The sequence below is a fragment of the Oncorhynchus kisutch genome, linkage group LG2 (assembly GCF_002021735.2).
Source record: "Oncorhynchus kisutch isolate 150728-3 linkage group LG2, Okis_V2, whole genome shotgun sequence".
Lineage (NCBI taxonomy): Eukaryota > Metazoa > Chordata > Actinopteri > Salmoniformes > Salmonidae > Oncorhynchus > Oncorhynchus kisutch.
The window spans coordinates 31,804,076-31,823,858 of record NC_034175.2 but is presented as its reverse complement, the minus strand read 5'-3'; the positions used below and the strand labels follow the sequence as shown (position 1 = coordinate 31,823,858).

Sequence of the window (19,783 nt, the reverse complement as noted above, 5' to 3'; positions counted from 1 at the left end):
GCAAATGGTGATCACACCAGATAGTGACAGGTTTTCTGATCCACGCCACTACCTATTTTTTTTAAAGGTATCTGTGACCAACAGATAACTATCTGTATTAGATTGTCCTTAGATTTATAACAGACAGTTTTAGAAACATAGAGAACTTTACTTTCACATTACATCAAAATAATTTCACAAATGCAAAATATACACTTACTGTACACTGTTTAAACCGGCTTTATCACAGTCGCAGCTGACAGTATTTTTCAATGCCAACATGTTTCTGGCGGTCTTCTTCTATTACACACAAGTGTTCGGAGCATGCTAATGAATTTAAATCAATTGATAACCTGACATGAACTGTATCTCAGTAAAATCTTTGACATTTTTGCGTATACATTTTTGTTCAGCATAGTAATGATTATGTGCCCTGGCTGAGCCAGGGTGAAATTCCCCCTTTAACAACTAATGAGAATGTTTTCATTTCTCTCATTGACCTATCAAACCCTGGCCTGTTTGGCAAGACTTCCTGTTGCAGATGCACCTCCCCTAACATTCGTCTACAGTTGGTTGTTTCAGCCTAACCACTCAAAACAGACCAATGACACCTGGAACGAGATATATATATATATAAATACATATTTTTGAAAATATAATTTCACTGGCTGAGGGCAACAAAACCGTGTTGTATCACGGCTAAATTGTGACTGACTGATCTACAAATAATACAAATAATGACTCGTTAATTATGATGTCAGATGATATGCGTAGTTAATATTCTATGTCTATGTAACAGTCCGTTCCTCGCCCCGAACCGGGCTCGAACCAGGGATCCTCTGCACACACCGAAAACTGACTGAAATCCAGTGAAAGTAAAGTTGCCGAGCAAGGGGAACCACTAGTTCAAGGTCTCAGGGTGAGTGACGTCACCGATTGAAACGCTGTTAACGAGCACCACACGGTTCACTAAACTAGCCATTTCACATCGGTGATATCTACAGTCATAGCTGATTCGAGGCAATCTCTTAAATAGTTGTACGTGTTACTACTCCATCAAACCCTCTGTAAATGGAGTTAGTTTTGCATGGCCCGGTGATCCGAGTTCGCAGACTGTGTATTTCCATTGGTCCTTAAATAAAATCTTCACCCTCCCGCGGCAATGGGCCATGCAAAACGAACTAACCATCTGTATTTGACATATGCCACGAGGAATCTGCCTCTTAGCTGGCTCAAAGGCCAATCAGAGCTCCTCGTTTGCTCAAGAGAAATACACCAGTAGCCAATCCCGTTGTACCTATAGAAAACGTTGAAACAAAATGGCGCAGTCCTTAATTCGAGCTATCAGACGAGCTGTCCCACAGTAAGTTAGACATTCAACAATCAATGCTGTTGTGAACGAGGCTTTGTGTGACTGCAAATTACTACGAGCTTCAGTAAACCAAAACTGAGATATTGTGTCGACTGGCATGTCGTAAAAATACAGCTTTCGTTTACTTTTACCAGCATTAGCTAGTTATAGCTACTTTCAGCTAGCAGAGTTAGTCAACAAAAGTGACATTCACAAGTAGTTCATTCACATTATACTTTCATTATAATTACCATTCGAGTTGATTGATCACCTACGTCTTGTTACAATGTTTCATGTCCGTGCCACACGTAGTAGATACTGTAGTTTCAATTTGCACATGTATGCAGCGTTGTCATTATTTATAATAATGTAAATAGATCACTTCACGCTATATCTTCAGACCTATTTTATTGTGAACTGGTTTGATACAGTAACTAGATGCATTTGGAGTCGCATGTGCTGTGTTTCTCTGCAAGCTAGGTTATTGACAACTTGACCAGGGGTGTTAAACTCACTCCATGAAGGGCCTAGTGTCTGTAGGTTTTTCATTTAAGTCCACGACAATCAGGTGTGGGCAGTTCCTTACTAATGTGTGACCTTAATTCATCAAGTACAAGTGAGGAGCGAAAACGCGCCGACTTTCGGTCCTCCTGGAATGAGTTTGACAAGTGTGGTGTAGATCCTATAGGATGTGTTGTGTCAGACAGGGATAACCATAGGACGTGCAAATATTTTCGCTTCTCAGAACAGATCATTCTTAAACACATACTTCACCTGATACAATGCTTGGGTGATATGAGTTCTTAACATTGGCATAAAACTATAATGGGTGTAAATGTAATGAATTGAAAGGACAACATGGGTTTCAAATGAGTTGTATATTTATTGTGTTGTAGGCCTATCCTACATAATTGCACTAAGATGTACCGGTACTCTTAAGGAGTCTACCGTTACTCCTTAAGGTTCACAAACATTATATTATTTTCAGAGGTAGACTGGCTCTGGCAGCCAAAATGGCCAACTTCTCCATCTAAACGGGATTTCGATTCTGAATTGTGATATGGTTTTAGATTTATTTAAATTATTTTTATTTAACCTTTATTTAACTATGCAAGTCAGTTAAGAACAAATTCTTATTTACAATGACGGCCTACCCCGGCCAAATGACGCAGGGTCAATTGTGCGCCGCCCTATGGGACTCCCAGTCACAGCCGGTTGTAATACATCCTGGAATCGAACCAGGGTCTGTAGTGATGCCTCCAGATCGGAGATGCAGGGCCTTAGATCAGGAGCCCTAAGGACACAGAGTTTCTCAACCCAGAGGTGCAACATCACAAGACTTCTAGGAAAGCCAGACTAAAACGTAAAGCGCTTTACTTTCATATCGCATCAAAATAATTTCACAAATGCAAAATATGCACTTACTGTACACTATTTTAACCGACTTTATCACAGTTGCAGCCGACAGTATTTTTCAGTGAAAACACGTTTCTGGTGGCCTTCTTCCATTACACACACATTTTCGGAGCATGCTAGATAGTGACCAGCTGTCTTCAGTCTGTCTTCTGTAAACACGCACTGTAACATGGATATGTGACTGTGTGTGAACACTAACCCTATAAAAGTGTATCAATTTAAACTTTGTTTTTAGGAAATTATTTCTCACTGATATGAAAGAGAAGTTCCTTATGGTTCCAAAACCATACCACAAGTGTTAATGTTCAGACCGAGCATATGGGCTCTTACCAAGACTCCACTCTACAGAAGACGTCTTTGGCCAATGACTCTTTTGTGTAATGGAACTGAGTCATAGTCGAGGGCTGTAAGGGCCCTACACAATTGTTGAGTCTCGACCTGTCACATCTGCACTTCATTTCTTTGGTTGGACTTAATGAGGAACTTCAAACTGTTTAAAAGTCAATTACAAAGGTCGCAGTGTGTTTTGTAGTTCTAGTAATCTGTCCGTATTGGTCATTGGGAAACATGGTGCGAGGTGGCTCTACTTCAAGGCAGATTAATTTCCAGAGGTGCAACAGTGCTAATCTGCAGCGTAAAGTTGACTGTCACGCCAATCTACTGTTGGAGTGTGTGTGAGGTGTACAGTGATAGTGTTTTATACCTGTATTGTTTTAAGGATATGTGCTTAGTGTCAGTAATTAGGGCCACCAGAAGAAAACAACTAGGCTAAACTCATTTGTGATTTTCATGCTGTTTGAAATGTGATTGTATTGTAAATTGTATTTTAAAGTTTGTTATAGACTCTTGGAAGATTTGTCCAAATGAGGACTAAAAGAGATCAAATCAAATCTAAAGGAAAAATACCCTGTTGCTTGTCTGTATTAAAAAAAAAAAAAAATTATATATATATATATATATATTTATTTATATTTTAAGTGTTGTGTGTCCACAGATAATCAGCAGGGGGAAAAATCCTATCTTGGATGTATTTTTATACTAGATATAAACCCGAAACTTCATGAAAAACACAAATTCTCAGTGGATGCGAACTTGGTCCATGCAGACTTTCTGTGTTTTAGCAGTGTAAAGATGCGGCCGGAAAAGGAAGCGGAATCCCACTGGGCACAGACGTTCAACGTGTAGTTTTAATTTACATTTGGTTGAGTTGTAAACTAACATGAATTAATTGAAAAGTCTACAGAATTCACCATGTCATTGGATTTAGATTAAAAGTTGGTGGGAAAAAATGAAACAATTCCCTCACGTTGGTGACCTTTTGCAAATCCAATCAGTTTTCCATGTTAATTCAACATCATCACATTTAATTTTTTGGTTGAAATTACTTGGAAGCAATGTTCATTCAACCAGTAGGATGTGTGTATTTGTTTTATGGAGAGACCTTGAGCTGTAGCCTTGGATTTGGCGCCAGGGCCGACTGCTCTTTGTCACAAACACCCTCATGTCAAAGATGCAACAGCATCCTGGAGGAAACATTGACTGCCGCTATGAAATCGACAAGTGATGAAAGTCACCTAGAGCTTGTCAATTAGGTAGCCGGGGCCTGGACCTTATAGCTTAATAGGCAGTTTCCCCTTTCGGGGTCTGCCAGGCTTTTATAGCACAGGTTATAAAAAAAAGTTTAATGTCCCCCATAACAACATTTTAAATTAAGACTTACTGCATAAAGCCGTGTGGCTACTCGGCAATCATGGCAGACTGTTTTGTAAAGTGGCATTTTGCCTAAATTGGGAGGTAAGGTTTCCGATCAAAGCACCACCACAACACTTTATATTTTACAGTGAAGGCTGCAACAGAAGCAAACTCCTTTGTTGGTGACCCTTCCGTCCACGTGTGATTGGTTGGGGGAATGGCTGGCTCACTGAGAAACTCTTGAAGACTCACGTTATTGGGATTAAGTAGGCCATGTTAATATTATTTCACACCTTTATCTCCTCCCACTGTGCAAAACCTGGTTAAATCAACATGGTTTCCTTGTTATTCCAGCAATATATATATATTTTTTGAAATAACATAGAAAACTGATTGGATTTGAAAGTCATCAACGTAAAGGAATCATTTTTTCACCCAACTTTTAACCAAAATCCAATGACATGCTGAAATGTTTTGTTGATTTCATGTTGAATTCACATTAGTTGACAACTCAACCAAAAGTAAATCAAAATTAGATGTTGAAATCAAAGGAGGCTGGTGGGAGGAACTATAGAGGTACAGGCTCATTTTAATGTCTGGAATGGAATCAATGGAATGGTACCAAAAACATGAAAACAATGTGTTTGACTGAGTTCCATTTATTCTATTCCTATAGCTTCTCCCACCAGCCTCTGGTTGAAACTATGTCTGTGCCCAGTAGGTTCTTTGTCTATAAAAAATTATCTGAGCTGCATGCGGTTGAAGAAGTAACAGGAAACATGCGCTGCATTCATTCATATGGACAGAATATTGTGTATATATAGCCTACAGTTATTGGGTGCTGGATCCTTATATATAGTAATCCAAAGAACAGAAATAGGGCAGCACCCTCTTACTTCATGGAGACTAGACTTTTTGAAGAAATTAGAGACTTATTCAATGGACTCAAATGACTTGTGCATTATGGATGTCTCTAGCAATTTATGTGAATATTCCTCATCAAGAGGGTTTAGACGCAATGAAACAATATTTGAATCAAAGAACAACTGGTTCCCCCCACTGACTTACTGCTGAGCTTGACTAATGAAATATTGACTAAGAATTATTTTAAGTTTGAAGACAGTTACACCTAATTATGCTAATTTGTTTACGCAGAAATTTGAGTTGGACTTTGTAAACTATAGTAATCCCTATTCTAAGTTTATCAAAGTGTTTTTGAGATATATCGATGACATATTTTTATAGATTTGTTATGCCATGATCAGAGGGAACTCTCCTAATAATTCCCATTTGGGTGGGAGGATAAACGTCCGAGGTAGAATAACATGTAACACAAAATATGTTGTATGTTGTATTTTTGTAACTTTTATTATGTGGGTAAGACCAAACGTGAATTTAGGATATGTGAGCATAAGAGCGTAATTTGCAACCGTGATGAAAAATCACCTGTTGCCAGGCATTTCAAAAGCCATAATCATGAACTAAGTTCCTTACGTAATATGGGCATTGAGTTGGTGAAGGCGCCATGTAGAGGAGGTGATAGGGATAAATTACTTCTACAAAGAAAGACATAATGGATAGACTGCTTGGGCACTCTTGCCCCAGCAGGCCTTAATGAGGAATGTTATTTTTATAGTTTTTTTGTTGTTGTAGTAGGTTATAAATAGGCCAAGCTTTTAGGTAATGACGTCATGTATTGTGTGTTGATATATCTTTATTTGATTTTCATGTTTCCCCCACAGCTCCCTCTGCTGGGATCTCTTCACAGTCAATACTGACTGTGAATTTATAATTATGCCCATCTGTGTGGTGTTGTCGTTGTGACATTGACTGCCAAGGGCTCATCCCCGAATTGTTTGTGGCAATAAAATAAGTCAATTTACCATAGTGCGGTCCTATTTATGTTCGATGGTTAAAGGCCAACATTTTGGTCGTTTAAATTAATAAACAGTCTTTGTAACATTTCTAGCTATAGAAATGGAAAAATAATGATTTATTTTATTGTGCGCAGAACGGCTGACTGGGGAACTCGTTTAATCCCGCCTATAGGTCTACTACAGTTTCTTCGGAAAGTATTCAGACCCCTTTTACACATTTTGTTACATTACAGCCTTATTCTAAAATGGATTAAATGAATAAATGTCCAAGGGCAATCTACACACAATACCCCATAAAGACAAAGCAAAAAAAACAGTTATTTAGAAATGTTTGAAAAAAGAAATACCTTATTTACATAAGTATTCAGACCCTTTGCTATGAGACTCAAAATTGAGTGCATCCTGTTTCCATTGATCATCCTCAATGTTTCTACAACTTGTTTGGAGTCCTCCTGTGTTAAATTCAATTGATTGGACATGATTTGGAAAGGCACGCACCTGTTTAAGAGCAAAAACCAAGCCATGAGGTCAAAGGAGTTGTCCATAGAGCATGAGATAGGATTGTATCAAGGCACAGATCTGGGGAAGGGTACCAAAAAATGTCTGCAGCATTGAAGGTCCCCAAAAACACAGTGGCCTCCGTCATTCTTAAATGGAAGAATTGTGGAAGCACCAAGACTCTTCCTAGAGCTGGCTGCCTGGCCAAACTGAGCAATCAGGGTAGAAGGGCCTTGGTCAGGGAGGTGACCAAGAAGCCGATGGTCACTCTGACAGAGCTCCAGTTCCTCTGTGGAGATGGTTGTCCTTCTGGAAGTTTCTCCCATCTCTGCAGCACTCCACCAATCAAGCCTTTATGGTAGAGTGGCCAGACGGAAGCCACTCCTCAGTAAGAGGCACATAACACCCCCTTGGAGTTTGCCAAAAGGCACCTAAAGACTCTCAGATCATGAGAAACAAGATTCTCTGGTCCGATGAAACCCAGAGTGAGCTCTTTGGCCTGAATACCAAGTGTCACGTCTGGAGGAAACCTGGCACCATCCCATTCCAAAAGGACAATGACCCAAAGCACACAATCAAGACAATGAAGGAGTGGCTTCGGGACAAGATTCTGAATGTCCTTGAGTAGCCCGGACTTGAACCCGATCGAACATCTCTGGAGAGACCTGAAAATAGGTGTACAGCAATGCACCTCATACAACCTGACAGAGCTTGAGAGGATCTGCAGAGAGGAATAAGAGAAACTCCTCAAATACGTGTGCCAAGCTTGTAGCATTTTAGTTCAGTTCATTTTAGTTCAGTTCAGACCCTATTCTCCGGATTTGACATGACTGGGAATACAGGTATGCATCAGTTGGTCACAGACGCCTTAAAAAAAAGTAGGGGTGTCGATCAGAACACCAGTCAGTATCTGGTGTTACCATTTGCCTCATGCAGTGCAAAACACATCTTTCCCATAGAGTTGATCATGCTGTTTATTGTGACCTGAGGAATGTTGTCCCACTCCTCTTCAGTGACTGCGAAGTTGCTGGATATTGCCTGGAACTGGAACAAGCTGTCGTACATGTTGATCCAGAGCATAACATGCCTGGTGATTATGCATGCCAGGGAAGAACTGGGACATTTTCAGCTTCAAGAAATTGTGTACAGATCCTTGAGACATGGGGACATGCATTATCATGCTGAAACATGAGGTAATGGCAGTGGATGAATGGCACAACAACGGGCCTCAGGATCTCGTCACTGTATCTCTGTTCATTCAAATTGATATTGATAAAATGCAATTGTGTTCGTTGTCCTTAGCTTATGCCTGCCCATATCATAACCCCACCGCCACCACGGGGCACTCTGTTTACAACGTTGACATCAGCAAACCGTTTGCCCACACAATGCCATACACACTGTCTGCCATCTGCCCGGTACAGTTGAACCTGTGCTTCATCTGTGAAGAGCACACTTCTCCAGTGGCCGTTGAAGGTGAGCATTTGCCCACTGAAGTTGGTTACAACACCCAACTGCAGTCAGGTCAAGACCCTGGTGAGGACAACAAGCTTTGAGACGTTTTCTGAAAGTTTGTGCATAAGTTCTTTGTTTGTCTGGTCTCAGACGATCCTGCAGGTGAAGAATTCTAATTTGGAGGTGGCATGGGCTGGCATGGTTACTCTTGGTCTGTGGCTTTGAGATCGGTTGGACGTACTGATTTCTATTCAACGACGTTGGAGGTGGCTTATTGTAGAGAAATGAACATTCCATTCTCTGGCAAGAGCTCTGGTGGACATTACTGCAGTCAGCATTCCAATTGCACGCTCCCTTAACTTAAGACATCTGTGGCATGGCGTTGTGTGTCAACTGCACATTTTAGAGTGACTAAATGCTCACTAACAGGGATGTAAACACATTTGTGCACAACATTTGAGAGTAATACGCTTTTTGTGCGTATGGAAAATCTCTGGGATCTTTTATTTCAGCTGATGAAACAGGGGACCAACACTTTACGTGTGAAGTAAAAAATGTCAGTGTAGTTTCTACAATGTTGACAGGATTAATAAAGCAGGGTTGGGTGGATTACTTGACAAATCTAATCCGTTAACCTACTAATAGCAAAAAAAATTACGTTACAAATAAGAAACTAGGGATGCGTGATATAGCGGTGAACATATCGGAATCGGACAATATTGGCTAAAAATGCTGGCATCGGCCCGATGTCTAGTTTAACGCCAATGTGCAAAACCGATGTCAAAGCTGACGTGCACACCTATGACGTAATGATGCCACGCAAAATTTTTGCGCTACACGTGCAACACAGAATTCCTAACCTAGCCCACAATGTCTGCTGTGTGGATCGAGCAGTCAACAAGTCGGGCAGTCATTTGAAAGAGTAAGAAAATTTCAGCGAGACAACTCAAAGGTGAAATCCATTAAAGCCAAGATAATGGAATTTGTTGCCCTTGACAATCAACCGTTCTCTGTCGTGGTTGATGTTGGCTGTCGCCGACTGGCCCGAGCACTGGTACACACTACCAAGTGCACTATTTTCCGGATGTTGTCCTACCTGAGTTACACAGTAATAGCTTCACTACTATTAGCTTCATAACATGCCCAACTATTGAACGCCGTTTGGGTCTTTGCGTATCAAAGAAGATACAGTAGCAAGCTGTACAAAAAAGTCTGAAAACACCGACCACGAGCGATGTGTTTACAATGCTGCATTGGTAACAAAGCATAATTTGTTCAACCGAAACTTCTGGGGTAGCTAGCTTTAACTTGGTACCTAGCTTGCACCAATACAACCAGCCTGAAAACAATGACCAGTAGAAACTGCAGTCATTTTCATTATTCTTAGCAATGATTTAGGAATCCTACACCGACTCTGATGCCGACTACAGTCATACTACACCGACTCTGACGAAGGGCCTGCAAACCATTACAGACTACAAAGGGAAGCACAGCCGAGAGCTGCCCAGTGACACGAGCTTACCAGGCGACCTAAACTACTTCTATGCTCACTTCAAGGCAAATAACACTGAAACATGCATGAGAGCACCAGCTGTACTGGAAGAATGCGTGATCATGCTCTCCGCAGCCGATGTGGGTAAGACCTTTAGGCAGGTCAACATTCACAAGGCCGCAGGGCCAGACGGATTACCAGGACATATACTGCGAGCATGCACTGACCAACTAGCAAGTGTCTTCACTGACATTTTCAACCTCTCCCTGTCCGAGTCTGTAATACCAACATGTTTTAAACAGACCACCATAGTGCCTGTGCCCAAGAACACTAAGGTAACCTGCCTAAATGACTACCGACCCGTAGAACTCACGTCTGTAGCCATAAAGTACTTTGAACGGCTGGTCATGTCTCACATCAACACCATCATCCCAGAAACCCTAGACCCACTCCAATTTGCATACTGCCCCAACAGATACACAGATGATGCAGTCTCTATTGCACTCCACACTGCCCTTTCCCACCTGGACAAAAGAAACACTTATATGAGAATGCTATTCATTGACTACAGCTCAGCGTTCAACACCGTAGTGCCCACAAAGCTCATCAATAAGCTAAGGACCCTGGGACTAAACACCTCCCTCTGCAACTGTATCCTGGACTTTCTGATGGGCCACCCCAGGTGATAAGGGTAGGTAACAACACATCCGCCACACTGATCCTCAAGACAGGGGCCCCTCAGGGGTGCGTTCTCAGCCCCCTCCTGTAGTCCCTGTTCACTCATGACTGCACGACTCCAACACCATCATTACATTTGCCAATGACACAACAACGATCACAGCCTGATCACCGACAACAACGAGACAGCCTATAGGGAGGTGGTCAGAGACCTGGCCGTGTGGTGCCAGGACAATGACCTTTCCCTCAACGTGTCCAAGACAAAGGAGATGATTGTGGACTACAGGAAGAAGAGGACCGAGCACGCCCCCATTCTCATCGACGGGGCTGCAGTGAAGCAGGTTGAGAGCTTCAAGTTCCTTGGTGTCCACATCACCAACAAATTAACATGGTCCAAGTACACCATGACAGTCGTGAAGCGGGCACGACAAAACCTATTCCCCCTCAGGAGACTGAAAAGATTTGGCATGGTTCCTCAGATCCTCAAAATGTTCTACAGCTGCACCATTGAAAGCATCCTGACAGGTTGCATCACTGCCTTGTATGGCAACAGCTCGGCCTCCGACCGCAATGCACTACAGAGGGTAGTGCTTACGGCCCAGTACATCACTGGGGCCAAGCTTCCTGCCATCCAGGACCTCTATACCAGGCAGTGTCAGAGGAAGGCCCTAAAAATTGTCAGCTCCAGCCACCCTAGTCATAGACTGTTCTCTCTGCTACCACATGGTAAGCGGTACCGAAGCGCCAAGTCTAGGTCCAAGAGGCTTCTAAATAGCTTCTACCCCCAAGCCATAAGACTCCTGAACACCTCGTCAAATGGCTACCCAGACTATTCACATTGCACCCCTCTCCACACCACTGCCACTTTCTGTTGTCATCCATGCATTGTCACGCCAATTAACTCGACCTACATGTACATACTACCTCAACTAATCGGTGCCCCTGCACATTGGCTCTGTACCAGCACCCCCCGTGTATATATAATTTTTTACTGCTCCTAATTACTTGTTACTTTTATCTCTTATTCTTATCCATAGTTTTTGAAACTGCACTGTCAGTTATGGGCTCGTAAGTAAGCATTTCACTGTAAGGTCTACACCTGTTGTATTCGGCGCATGTGACTAATACAATTTGATTTGAGTAAGTATTAGCTTGGTTGCCACTTGTTGTTCGCCTATTGAAATTGAACCTCCGTTCATGAAAATAAATAGCTAGCCAGCTACTTAACCCTGCTGCCCAAAGCTAACGTTATAAGCAGCCAGTAGCTTCATCTGGCTAGTGAAGCTCGACCTGACCGGGTTATGTGTTGTGACGCTAGCCACAATAAGGATTAGGCACAATCGTGGAATTTGCGATTTGCCTCCAAAATAAAAGTATGTAATTGACAGTGATGCAAAGAACGTTGTTTGCATCCATGAGCTAGCTATCTTTTTTTATGACAAGCACTGTAGGTGCACGAGACCACTTTACCAGCATCATATTAGACGTATCGATGAATCATTGTGACATTTGAAATACAAGTGATAGTGTAATAACTAAATATAACATTTATGAACGCATTACGTGACGTGCAGTCATATTCAGGTCCTGATTGGTCAACAAGCTTATTTGACACGTCAAATAGTCTTAAATAGTATATTTTTTGACACACAAAGACCCAAACATTGTTCCATAGAAATACTGGTTGAGAATGAAATGACTGAACAAACGAACAACAAAATAGCACAGTAAGTAAGTGAAAGAAATAGGTTTTGATTATGTTTTACTGGTAATGGGGACATACGTAAATGCCACCAATACTTATATTTGTGTGTGTGTGACCTTTACATAACTAGGCAAGTCGGTTAAGAACACGTTTTTATTTACAATGACGGCCTACCCTGGATGAAGCTGGGCCAGTTTTGGGCCACCCTGTGGGACTCCCAATCGTGGCCGGATGTGATACAGCCTGGATTCGAACCAAGGACTGTAGTGACACCTCTTGAACTGAGATACAGTGCCTTAGACCGCTGCCTCCGCATGTGTTAACTATTTAACTATACTAGAATGCTTAAAAGGCAGCTAAAATTTAAATATCTGTATTGTTTTTTTGGGGCAAGGAAAATATTGGATATCGGTATCGGCCAAAATGGCATATGGGTGCATCACTGGAAGAAACAATAAAATCAAAAGAAAAGTTGACATCCTCTATTGTTGATGTTGCTTTATCTGAGCACCACTGTGGATTTTTTACTAACTTCTTGCCCATAGCACAGGGTAATACTGAATGCATCATTAAATTTATACTGAATTTTATACATTGAAATTTAACACTATCTTACCTCTTGAAGTTGCTACAGATTTTAATGAGTGTACTAACAATACACCATCCCCCATTCTGCTTTCCTCCAGTGATGATTTTGTCGATAACTTTAATAGCAAATTAAAGCCAACCATTGATGCTGTAGCTCCAGTAAGGTTGAAAAAGGCCACATCCAAACGGATGAGTGAAGTTAAGAGAAATTGCAGAAAGGCAAAGCGGAAGTGGATAATAGACAGTTGGAAACTGTCCATTATGATATTCTGAGAGAGCAGCTTGGTGTATATATAACAACGCAAATAGAAGAAATGCCAGATCAGCTCATTTTTGTAATTTGATCACTAATAAATCAGAATAAACTACTGCAGCATAAATACTGGAGGCATAAGGCTGTAACGTAACAAAATATGGATACTGAATACTTAACAAATGCACTGTACTAGTATTGAAATTTTCTGAACTAAATATCCCATATTACATGGAGAATATGTCTTCTTGCATTTCTTTAACTACAAAGGTGAAGGTGTCTTTCACAATGTTTTAAGTAAATCATCCCATTCATGTGGTGGCTGGCAGCATAGGGCCAGCCTTTGCATCCCATAGAAAAACAAATGAGCGCTGAGTGACACCTAATTTTCACATTGATTGGGGCTGGTTTCCAGCCAGGCAGAGGTAAATTGTGGCCGTAATCCAATCAGGCAAGAAAACACTAACAACCTGAGTCCCTCTGGAACCATGATTGGAATAGCCGTGGTCAGGTTCTTTAGGGCACGCCTCAACAAAACGTTTACAAACAGTTTGCAACGGAAAAGGAAAACAAGTGTTCCTTATTGGACAAGCTCCCTGTTTGAGACGTTTCTTCTGTTTTGTGCCTACTGAACCCGACCCAGGTTTGGAAAGCAGGAGGCCAAGAAAAACTTAAGTCACAAATGCTTGGCCCTATTTCTGACTGTATCCAAATGTTTTTAACCCTATTTCATCTGTTTAGCCTACTGCTTTAATGCCCACCCGGGGCCTGGTGAGACCAAAGAACCATTTTTAAAAGCCGATGGCCCTCGTTTTCCCCCCTTGTAAAATACATTAGACGTTGAAGCCGAACTCAAGCGGGAGATCATTTATTTTGTCTTTTCGGATTTAACAGTAGTGCCCTGAAAACATGGAGTGAAACGGCAACATCTGTGTGTGTGCTTGTGTGCAGTGCACATGTGCTCAGAAATACTTTTTCTTCCTCTTACTTCTTTTCAAGCCAGTGCATCGATAAATTGCTCTATAACCTGTTGTTGACCCAACTTAAGCTGGCCTTTTGAAATGCGTTACAGAGCATTAAGTTAACATATGTTGCAGTGGATAACAAGGCTCTCGTAGAACAGGGCTTGAGTGATAAGTGGAGTAAATTGTGCTGTGGATGGGATGGCAAGAGGGGGACCGAGCAGAGAGCGAGGCCTGCACTTGTCCCAAGGCACACACACTGTGGAGGATCCCATACAGCTAGCTGATGGATCTGTTACCCTGGGTCCCCACAGACACAAAAAAACAACCAGCTCCCCAAAATAAGTGCCTGGGCTCTGGGAACAAGGGCCTTTGATCCACGGCAACATTCTTAGCCGACGAGCAGGGGCTTCCTTGCGTCTTCAGAGCCCAAGCATATGGGATCGCATCTGTACAAACAGGGCCGCAGTGGAATGTGGAACAATGCAACAAAATAATCTTGTTCTGGAGAAGAACGTTGGGGGGTGGTGGTGCCTAACAGGGCTGTTTGTGTGGTTTAGAGATTGAGCGTGGTAGTAGGATGGAATGATCAATTTTGGCAAATATGCACAGTGTTTTTAATGATAACAAGAAAGTGGGAGATTTGTGTGTTTGACTTAAAATTACATGTGGTGAGCCAGTGGAAGTGGTGTGATGAAATCTCCTGTAAAACAATAAACATGTTTGGATTAGCCAAGAGTATAGGCCTATAGCAGGGTTTTTAACATGGAGGGAGCATGTTTGCTATCTTAGCTAAAATTGCATTATGTGTACTTTTTGCTAAATGTACCGTTTGAGTCCATTGTTTGGTTGGAGAATAGCATTTGCCCTAGGCCTTTTTTTCTCTCATGTCAGTCACTGAGAGTCACTCAATTAGCAGATGTTAGCTAACATTTTTTGTTTGGTAAATTTGTAGTAATCATGGTCAAATAATTGACCTGGTGGGGGGGGCATTGATTTTGTTAGTCACTCTCATTCCGATATCATATTCAGAACTGCAAACATTTCTCTGCCCCATGGCCAAACGATTTGGCGCTATTTGGACAAAATATTAAATTGCAAATTTTTGCGATTGTGGTTATGAATTGTGATTTTCAAACACTTGGGTGTTTGCAGTACTGAACTGAAAACCTGGCAATTCAATCAGACATGGTTAAAACAAGTGTCAGGGTAGAGAACATCTCTTTTTAAATGATAATATGAATACATACTGTGCTAACTGAATTAAAAATCAAATGAAACAACTCTTTTCCAACATTGATAATATATAGGATTATTACACACCTACATATAAACACACATACATTTTTAACATGATCATCAAAATATAGTGTGCTATGAGCGCAGCGCTTATTCATTCATTAATGAAAAAGATTATAAGTTCCTATTTCACCATTATGAGTTCTTAAATAGCATAAGTTAGTTATTTATTCAGGCAGCCATAGACTGCAGATAGAATAGGATGTTTATGATTGTGTAATCATGTATAAGTAGGCTCAATCATTATTATAAGCCAGTGCCTTAACATGTAAAATGTAGTCTAGCGATTTGTAAGGTGCAGCCTGTGTCCAAAACATTGAAGTCTGGTCCAGTTATTTAACGCAACATGTTTGTACCTTCATTTTGTTATGCAGTGTTGGGATGGCGACTTGGGAGAACTATGTACGAGACAGAATCTTGAATCTCCTGTCCAGCTTGTTTATCATCTTCTTCAAGCAGTCTTTGCTGACTCTGTAAACAGGAATCATGTCTTTGGCTCAGTGATTTCTGTGTCTACAGGATGCTTTTTTGTAGGGTGTTACACTTGGAAACGCATTGGCAATCAATGCCTGTTTAACGTAGGTGCCTGGTTGCAGAGTATGTGAGCAGAGCTGGAATGGAGTCTGGCCAATTTGCCTGGATCGTGGCGCAAGTTTCCCAAAGGGTGGAGCCCGCTCCAATTTCGCTCCAGTAGTGCTCACTTCCAGAGCTCAGGGCATGCCCGGACCAACATGCATTTGTAGTATACTTTAGTGCTGCTATAGCCCCTTACTTTAGCTACAGTCATGGAGTTCGCTAAATATTTTCATAAAGGAACTGATAAAACACAGCTGCAAAATTATGGTGACTTACGAAGATGAGGAGGAGCAAGAGTGAGGTGATGTAGTGTCCACAACCAAAGAATCATTGTGGAATCTGAGAAGACACTTGGACCAAAAGCATGATTGTGTACTTACTATGTGCACAAGATCTCCTTTTAATGTATTTTTTTAATCTATACAATAGGCCATCATTGACTTTGGCTAGGCCTGGGATATTGCCTCTTCCATTTTGATAGGTGGGCCTAAAGGTTTTTAGTCTAAATAACCCTATAGAAAAAAACGAAAACAACTGCATCCCTGCCCGGATGCAGCCTGGCAAGAGATGGGTGTTTAGCATCCCCAGTGGCAAGTACGGAGAGGGTATTCTCCACTGCTGGTCTGCTCTCCAGGCACTATCGCATGAGCCTGAAGCCAAAGATTTTGGCCCAACTTGTTTATAAAAATGAATTCAAAGGCACTGAGCCTAATAAGGCAATTTTTGTTTAATTTGTATTTAAATCTAAGTAAGTCACATGTTTAAATGCTGAGTTCTTAATGTCCCTGCCAGCCTAGTGTGTCGCTTCACAATTTATTTATTTGAAGGCTATAGCCTTTAAGCAATTTAAATAATATAGCTTAAATAATTCATGTTCATTAGTTCTTAGGCTACCTCTCTGGCTCCTGACCTATTTAGTGTTTATATGCTGTTTTAATACCTATTAGCCTATTTGAAATTATGATCTCTTCTTACAGTCACCTTTTCATATTTATTAATATACTTTTCAACCAAATTATATTGTTTGGTTTCAATACTTAAAAACCAAATGGTAGATGCAGGTAGTCACAAAAATAGATGGGTGTTGGTTAGGACCGTGCCGGTCATGAAATTTTGTCAAGAAAATAACTGCCGGTCTCATGGTTATTGACTGTTAATTAACATAAACATATTTAACATCTCCAGGCTCCCGCACATAGCCTTACAAGCCACTGATGCAAACCTTTGGAACGTCTACATTTTAAAAAGCCTAATAAATCCATATAATATAGCCTATACCATCACAATAAATCTATTATTTATTTTACGCAGGTCTAAAGAAACATGATATGAAGAAAATGTAGTCTGAGTTATAATAGGTCCTGATCTGGCTATGCCATATGGCTGTGGGCTACACAAGTTCATTTAGCAGACCAGATTTGGTTAAAACTCTGTATTATTTTATAGTTTGAAGAACACAATTGAACATGGCTCATGATGTTTGATTAGATTTTCGATAACATTTGCATTTATGTCAGAGTGATTAGAGGGACAATGGAGTGCTGAGTACCAGGCAGTTTTGCTAGGCTACTAATGAATATCAGCAGCATCAGAGCTTGGAGAAGCCTAATTACCGTGGCTAAACGGTCACTCATGACTGCCGGTGTGGCGGTAATATGGTCACCGTAACAGCCACAGTGTTGGTTAAATTTGTGATTTTAAGGAATGGAGCGAATTTGGAGTTGCAGTTTCTTTTGGGGGTGAGTGAGGTCTCGTTTTTTTAGGGGAGCGGTTGGAAAAGACAGAGCGATGGGTGGGATTTCCGACTCTGCTCACATACTCCAGCTTGTTGTGGCTGAGGGGCTTTGCTGCTCTCAGGCGCTTTAAAAAGAGAAAGAAATCATGCAATCATCATAAAGCAGGGCAGACTGGCCAACTGGTAAATGCCAGATGGGCTGGTCTGTTTTTAGGCCAGTGGGCCCGTCTAACTTATATATATATTTTTGCATAAAATGTCATTATCTGGCTAATAATGGGGGCCTCAAGGAATAAAATGGGCCGGTGTGTTAGTAATGCCAGGACCGTTTTTTTTTGTCCCGGTCCCCACCTCTGTCGTAAAATAGTGGATGGTTGTTCTTCAAATGATTGAACACATTTGTCGTGTTGTCTCTGAAGCACTTTTTGCACAACGCTTGCATTTGGTTGACATCGGTTTGCCTGTATCTGAAATATTGCCATACCACATAAGATGTGCCCTTTTGCGCCAAATCAACATTCTCATCATCACGAGCAGCGCTCATGTTTCTGACAGTGTGAGGTAAAGCCACAGAGTTTCTGAACCTCATACTTTGGTAAAGCCCTTTCTCTACTCACCAGCATCTGACTGTGTGCTCTTGTGATTGGCCAGTATGTGCATGCCATGCAGAGTGAGAGGGCCAGCTTGTGATTGGTCAGCATCCTCTGTGCATGTAGAGAGTGAAGGAACACAGTCTAGCACATCTCATTGGAGGAGGTACGTAGTCTAGTTTTTGTCCTTTTTGAATTTATTATGGATCCCCATTAGCTGCTGTCGAGGCATTAGCTACTCTTCTTGGGGTCCAGCAAAATATTGTCAGTTAAAATGGCAGTTGGATACAATTAAAAACATTACATTTCACAAACGATTTCACAACACATTGTCTGCCCTCAGGCCACTACTCTACTACCACATGTCTACAACACAAAATCCATGTGTGCCTTGTATTAAGAGTGTTAAAGAAAAATTGCAGCCTCTTCTGATATGGATATTGCATATGTCAATATTGCAATTTCAATCTGAATTTGATTAATCGTGCAGCCCTAGTAGAATTACAGGGAATATATATATGTTCTCTACGTCCCACAGCAACGTGTGGGTATGGCTAGGGCTGGCTCTGACTATTTATGGGTATTGATGTGGGTAAACCGAGCCACTGCGGTCCCTCATGATGAATTACATTTCTTTGTGGCTCCTACCCCCATCAGTTGCCCTGCTCTAGGCTATGTGTTTTGTTCAGACATTGAAACCTTTTATTGAATGAAACGTATGCTGTATGCCTGTATGCTCTAACCCTATGAGTCCTCATTGTAAAATGTTCCCTGAAGTTGTTCGCTTAATGGCTGAATTGTAATGTTCTGTTTATAGCCATCCTATTTATTTTGAATAGTACCTCTTCTGAGAAGCCCACCCAGTCTCCTTTTGGGGGGGGGGGTAAGGCCTATTTAGTGGGCCTGCATTGGAACATGCAATGTAGGCATGATTAGTATTCTCGAGGCCTAATAGGCCCCTGATGGAGAGCATTGGGTCGGTACAGTACATTCCCCACTTAGTATTAATTGGGTAGCAGGCATATTTGCGTGTGGGCTGGGATATTACTCCCAGGTTCAGTCTGAGTCTCTCTGTCTGGATGTGCCCTTAGGCACAGATCTAGAATCAGTTTATTGGTACCTCCCCTAATTGTAACTATTAGGGGGAAAAATCCCACAAACTGTCCTTAGATCAGTGACTATAGGGAACATCATCACCCAACTCACTGACTCCGTTTGCACGGTGTTCCTCCGGTCTTCTCACGGCACCTGGGTTAGATTCGCATCAACAGTGATGGTTACATGGCTGTTGCCAGGAGGATCATGGAGATGTAATTTGGGCCTGCATTTCCTGTCTGATGGAGCCAACTACAACACCTAATGAGTCACAATGTTGGGGTTTACAGCACACACTGTTTGTTGACTGGCCTTGGTGGGGGTTTTTACTGAAGAGTGTGTGTGTGCGCGTGTGCACACCTGAATGAGTCCGTGGGTAGATGGGCAGAGGAATTGTGCATGTTTGTCTTTCAATATCTGTGTGTTAATGCTGTTTTGTGTGTGTGGGTGGGTGGGTGTGTGCGTGCATGCAGGTGACGTGTGTGTTTGTTGAGGGGGGTTTAACAGGTTATATTTATGGCAGTGGTTGGTAGTAGTTGCAG

At 41.6% G+C, this 19,783-nt stretch overlaps 1 protein-coding gene across 2 annotated transcripts in view; it reads left to right on the top strand.

Moving 5' to 3' along the window:
- Positions 1–1,258: 1,258 nt before the first annotated feature.
- The window catches only part of clybl (citrate lyase beta like), a 205,087-nt gene continuing 186,562 nt past the window's right edge, over positions 1,259–19,783 (top strand). For both annotated transcript variants that reach the window (XM_031793171.1, XM_031793168.1), the window contains exon 1: positions 1,259–1,342. In XM_031793171.1, the coding sequence (XP_031649031.1) occupies positions 1,299–1,342 (44 nt within the window). In that variant the 5' untranslated portion in view covers positions 1,259–1,298. The remainder of the gene's footprint in view (positions 1,343–19,783) is intronic.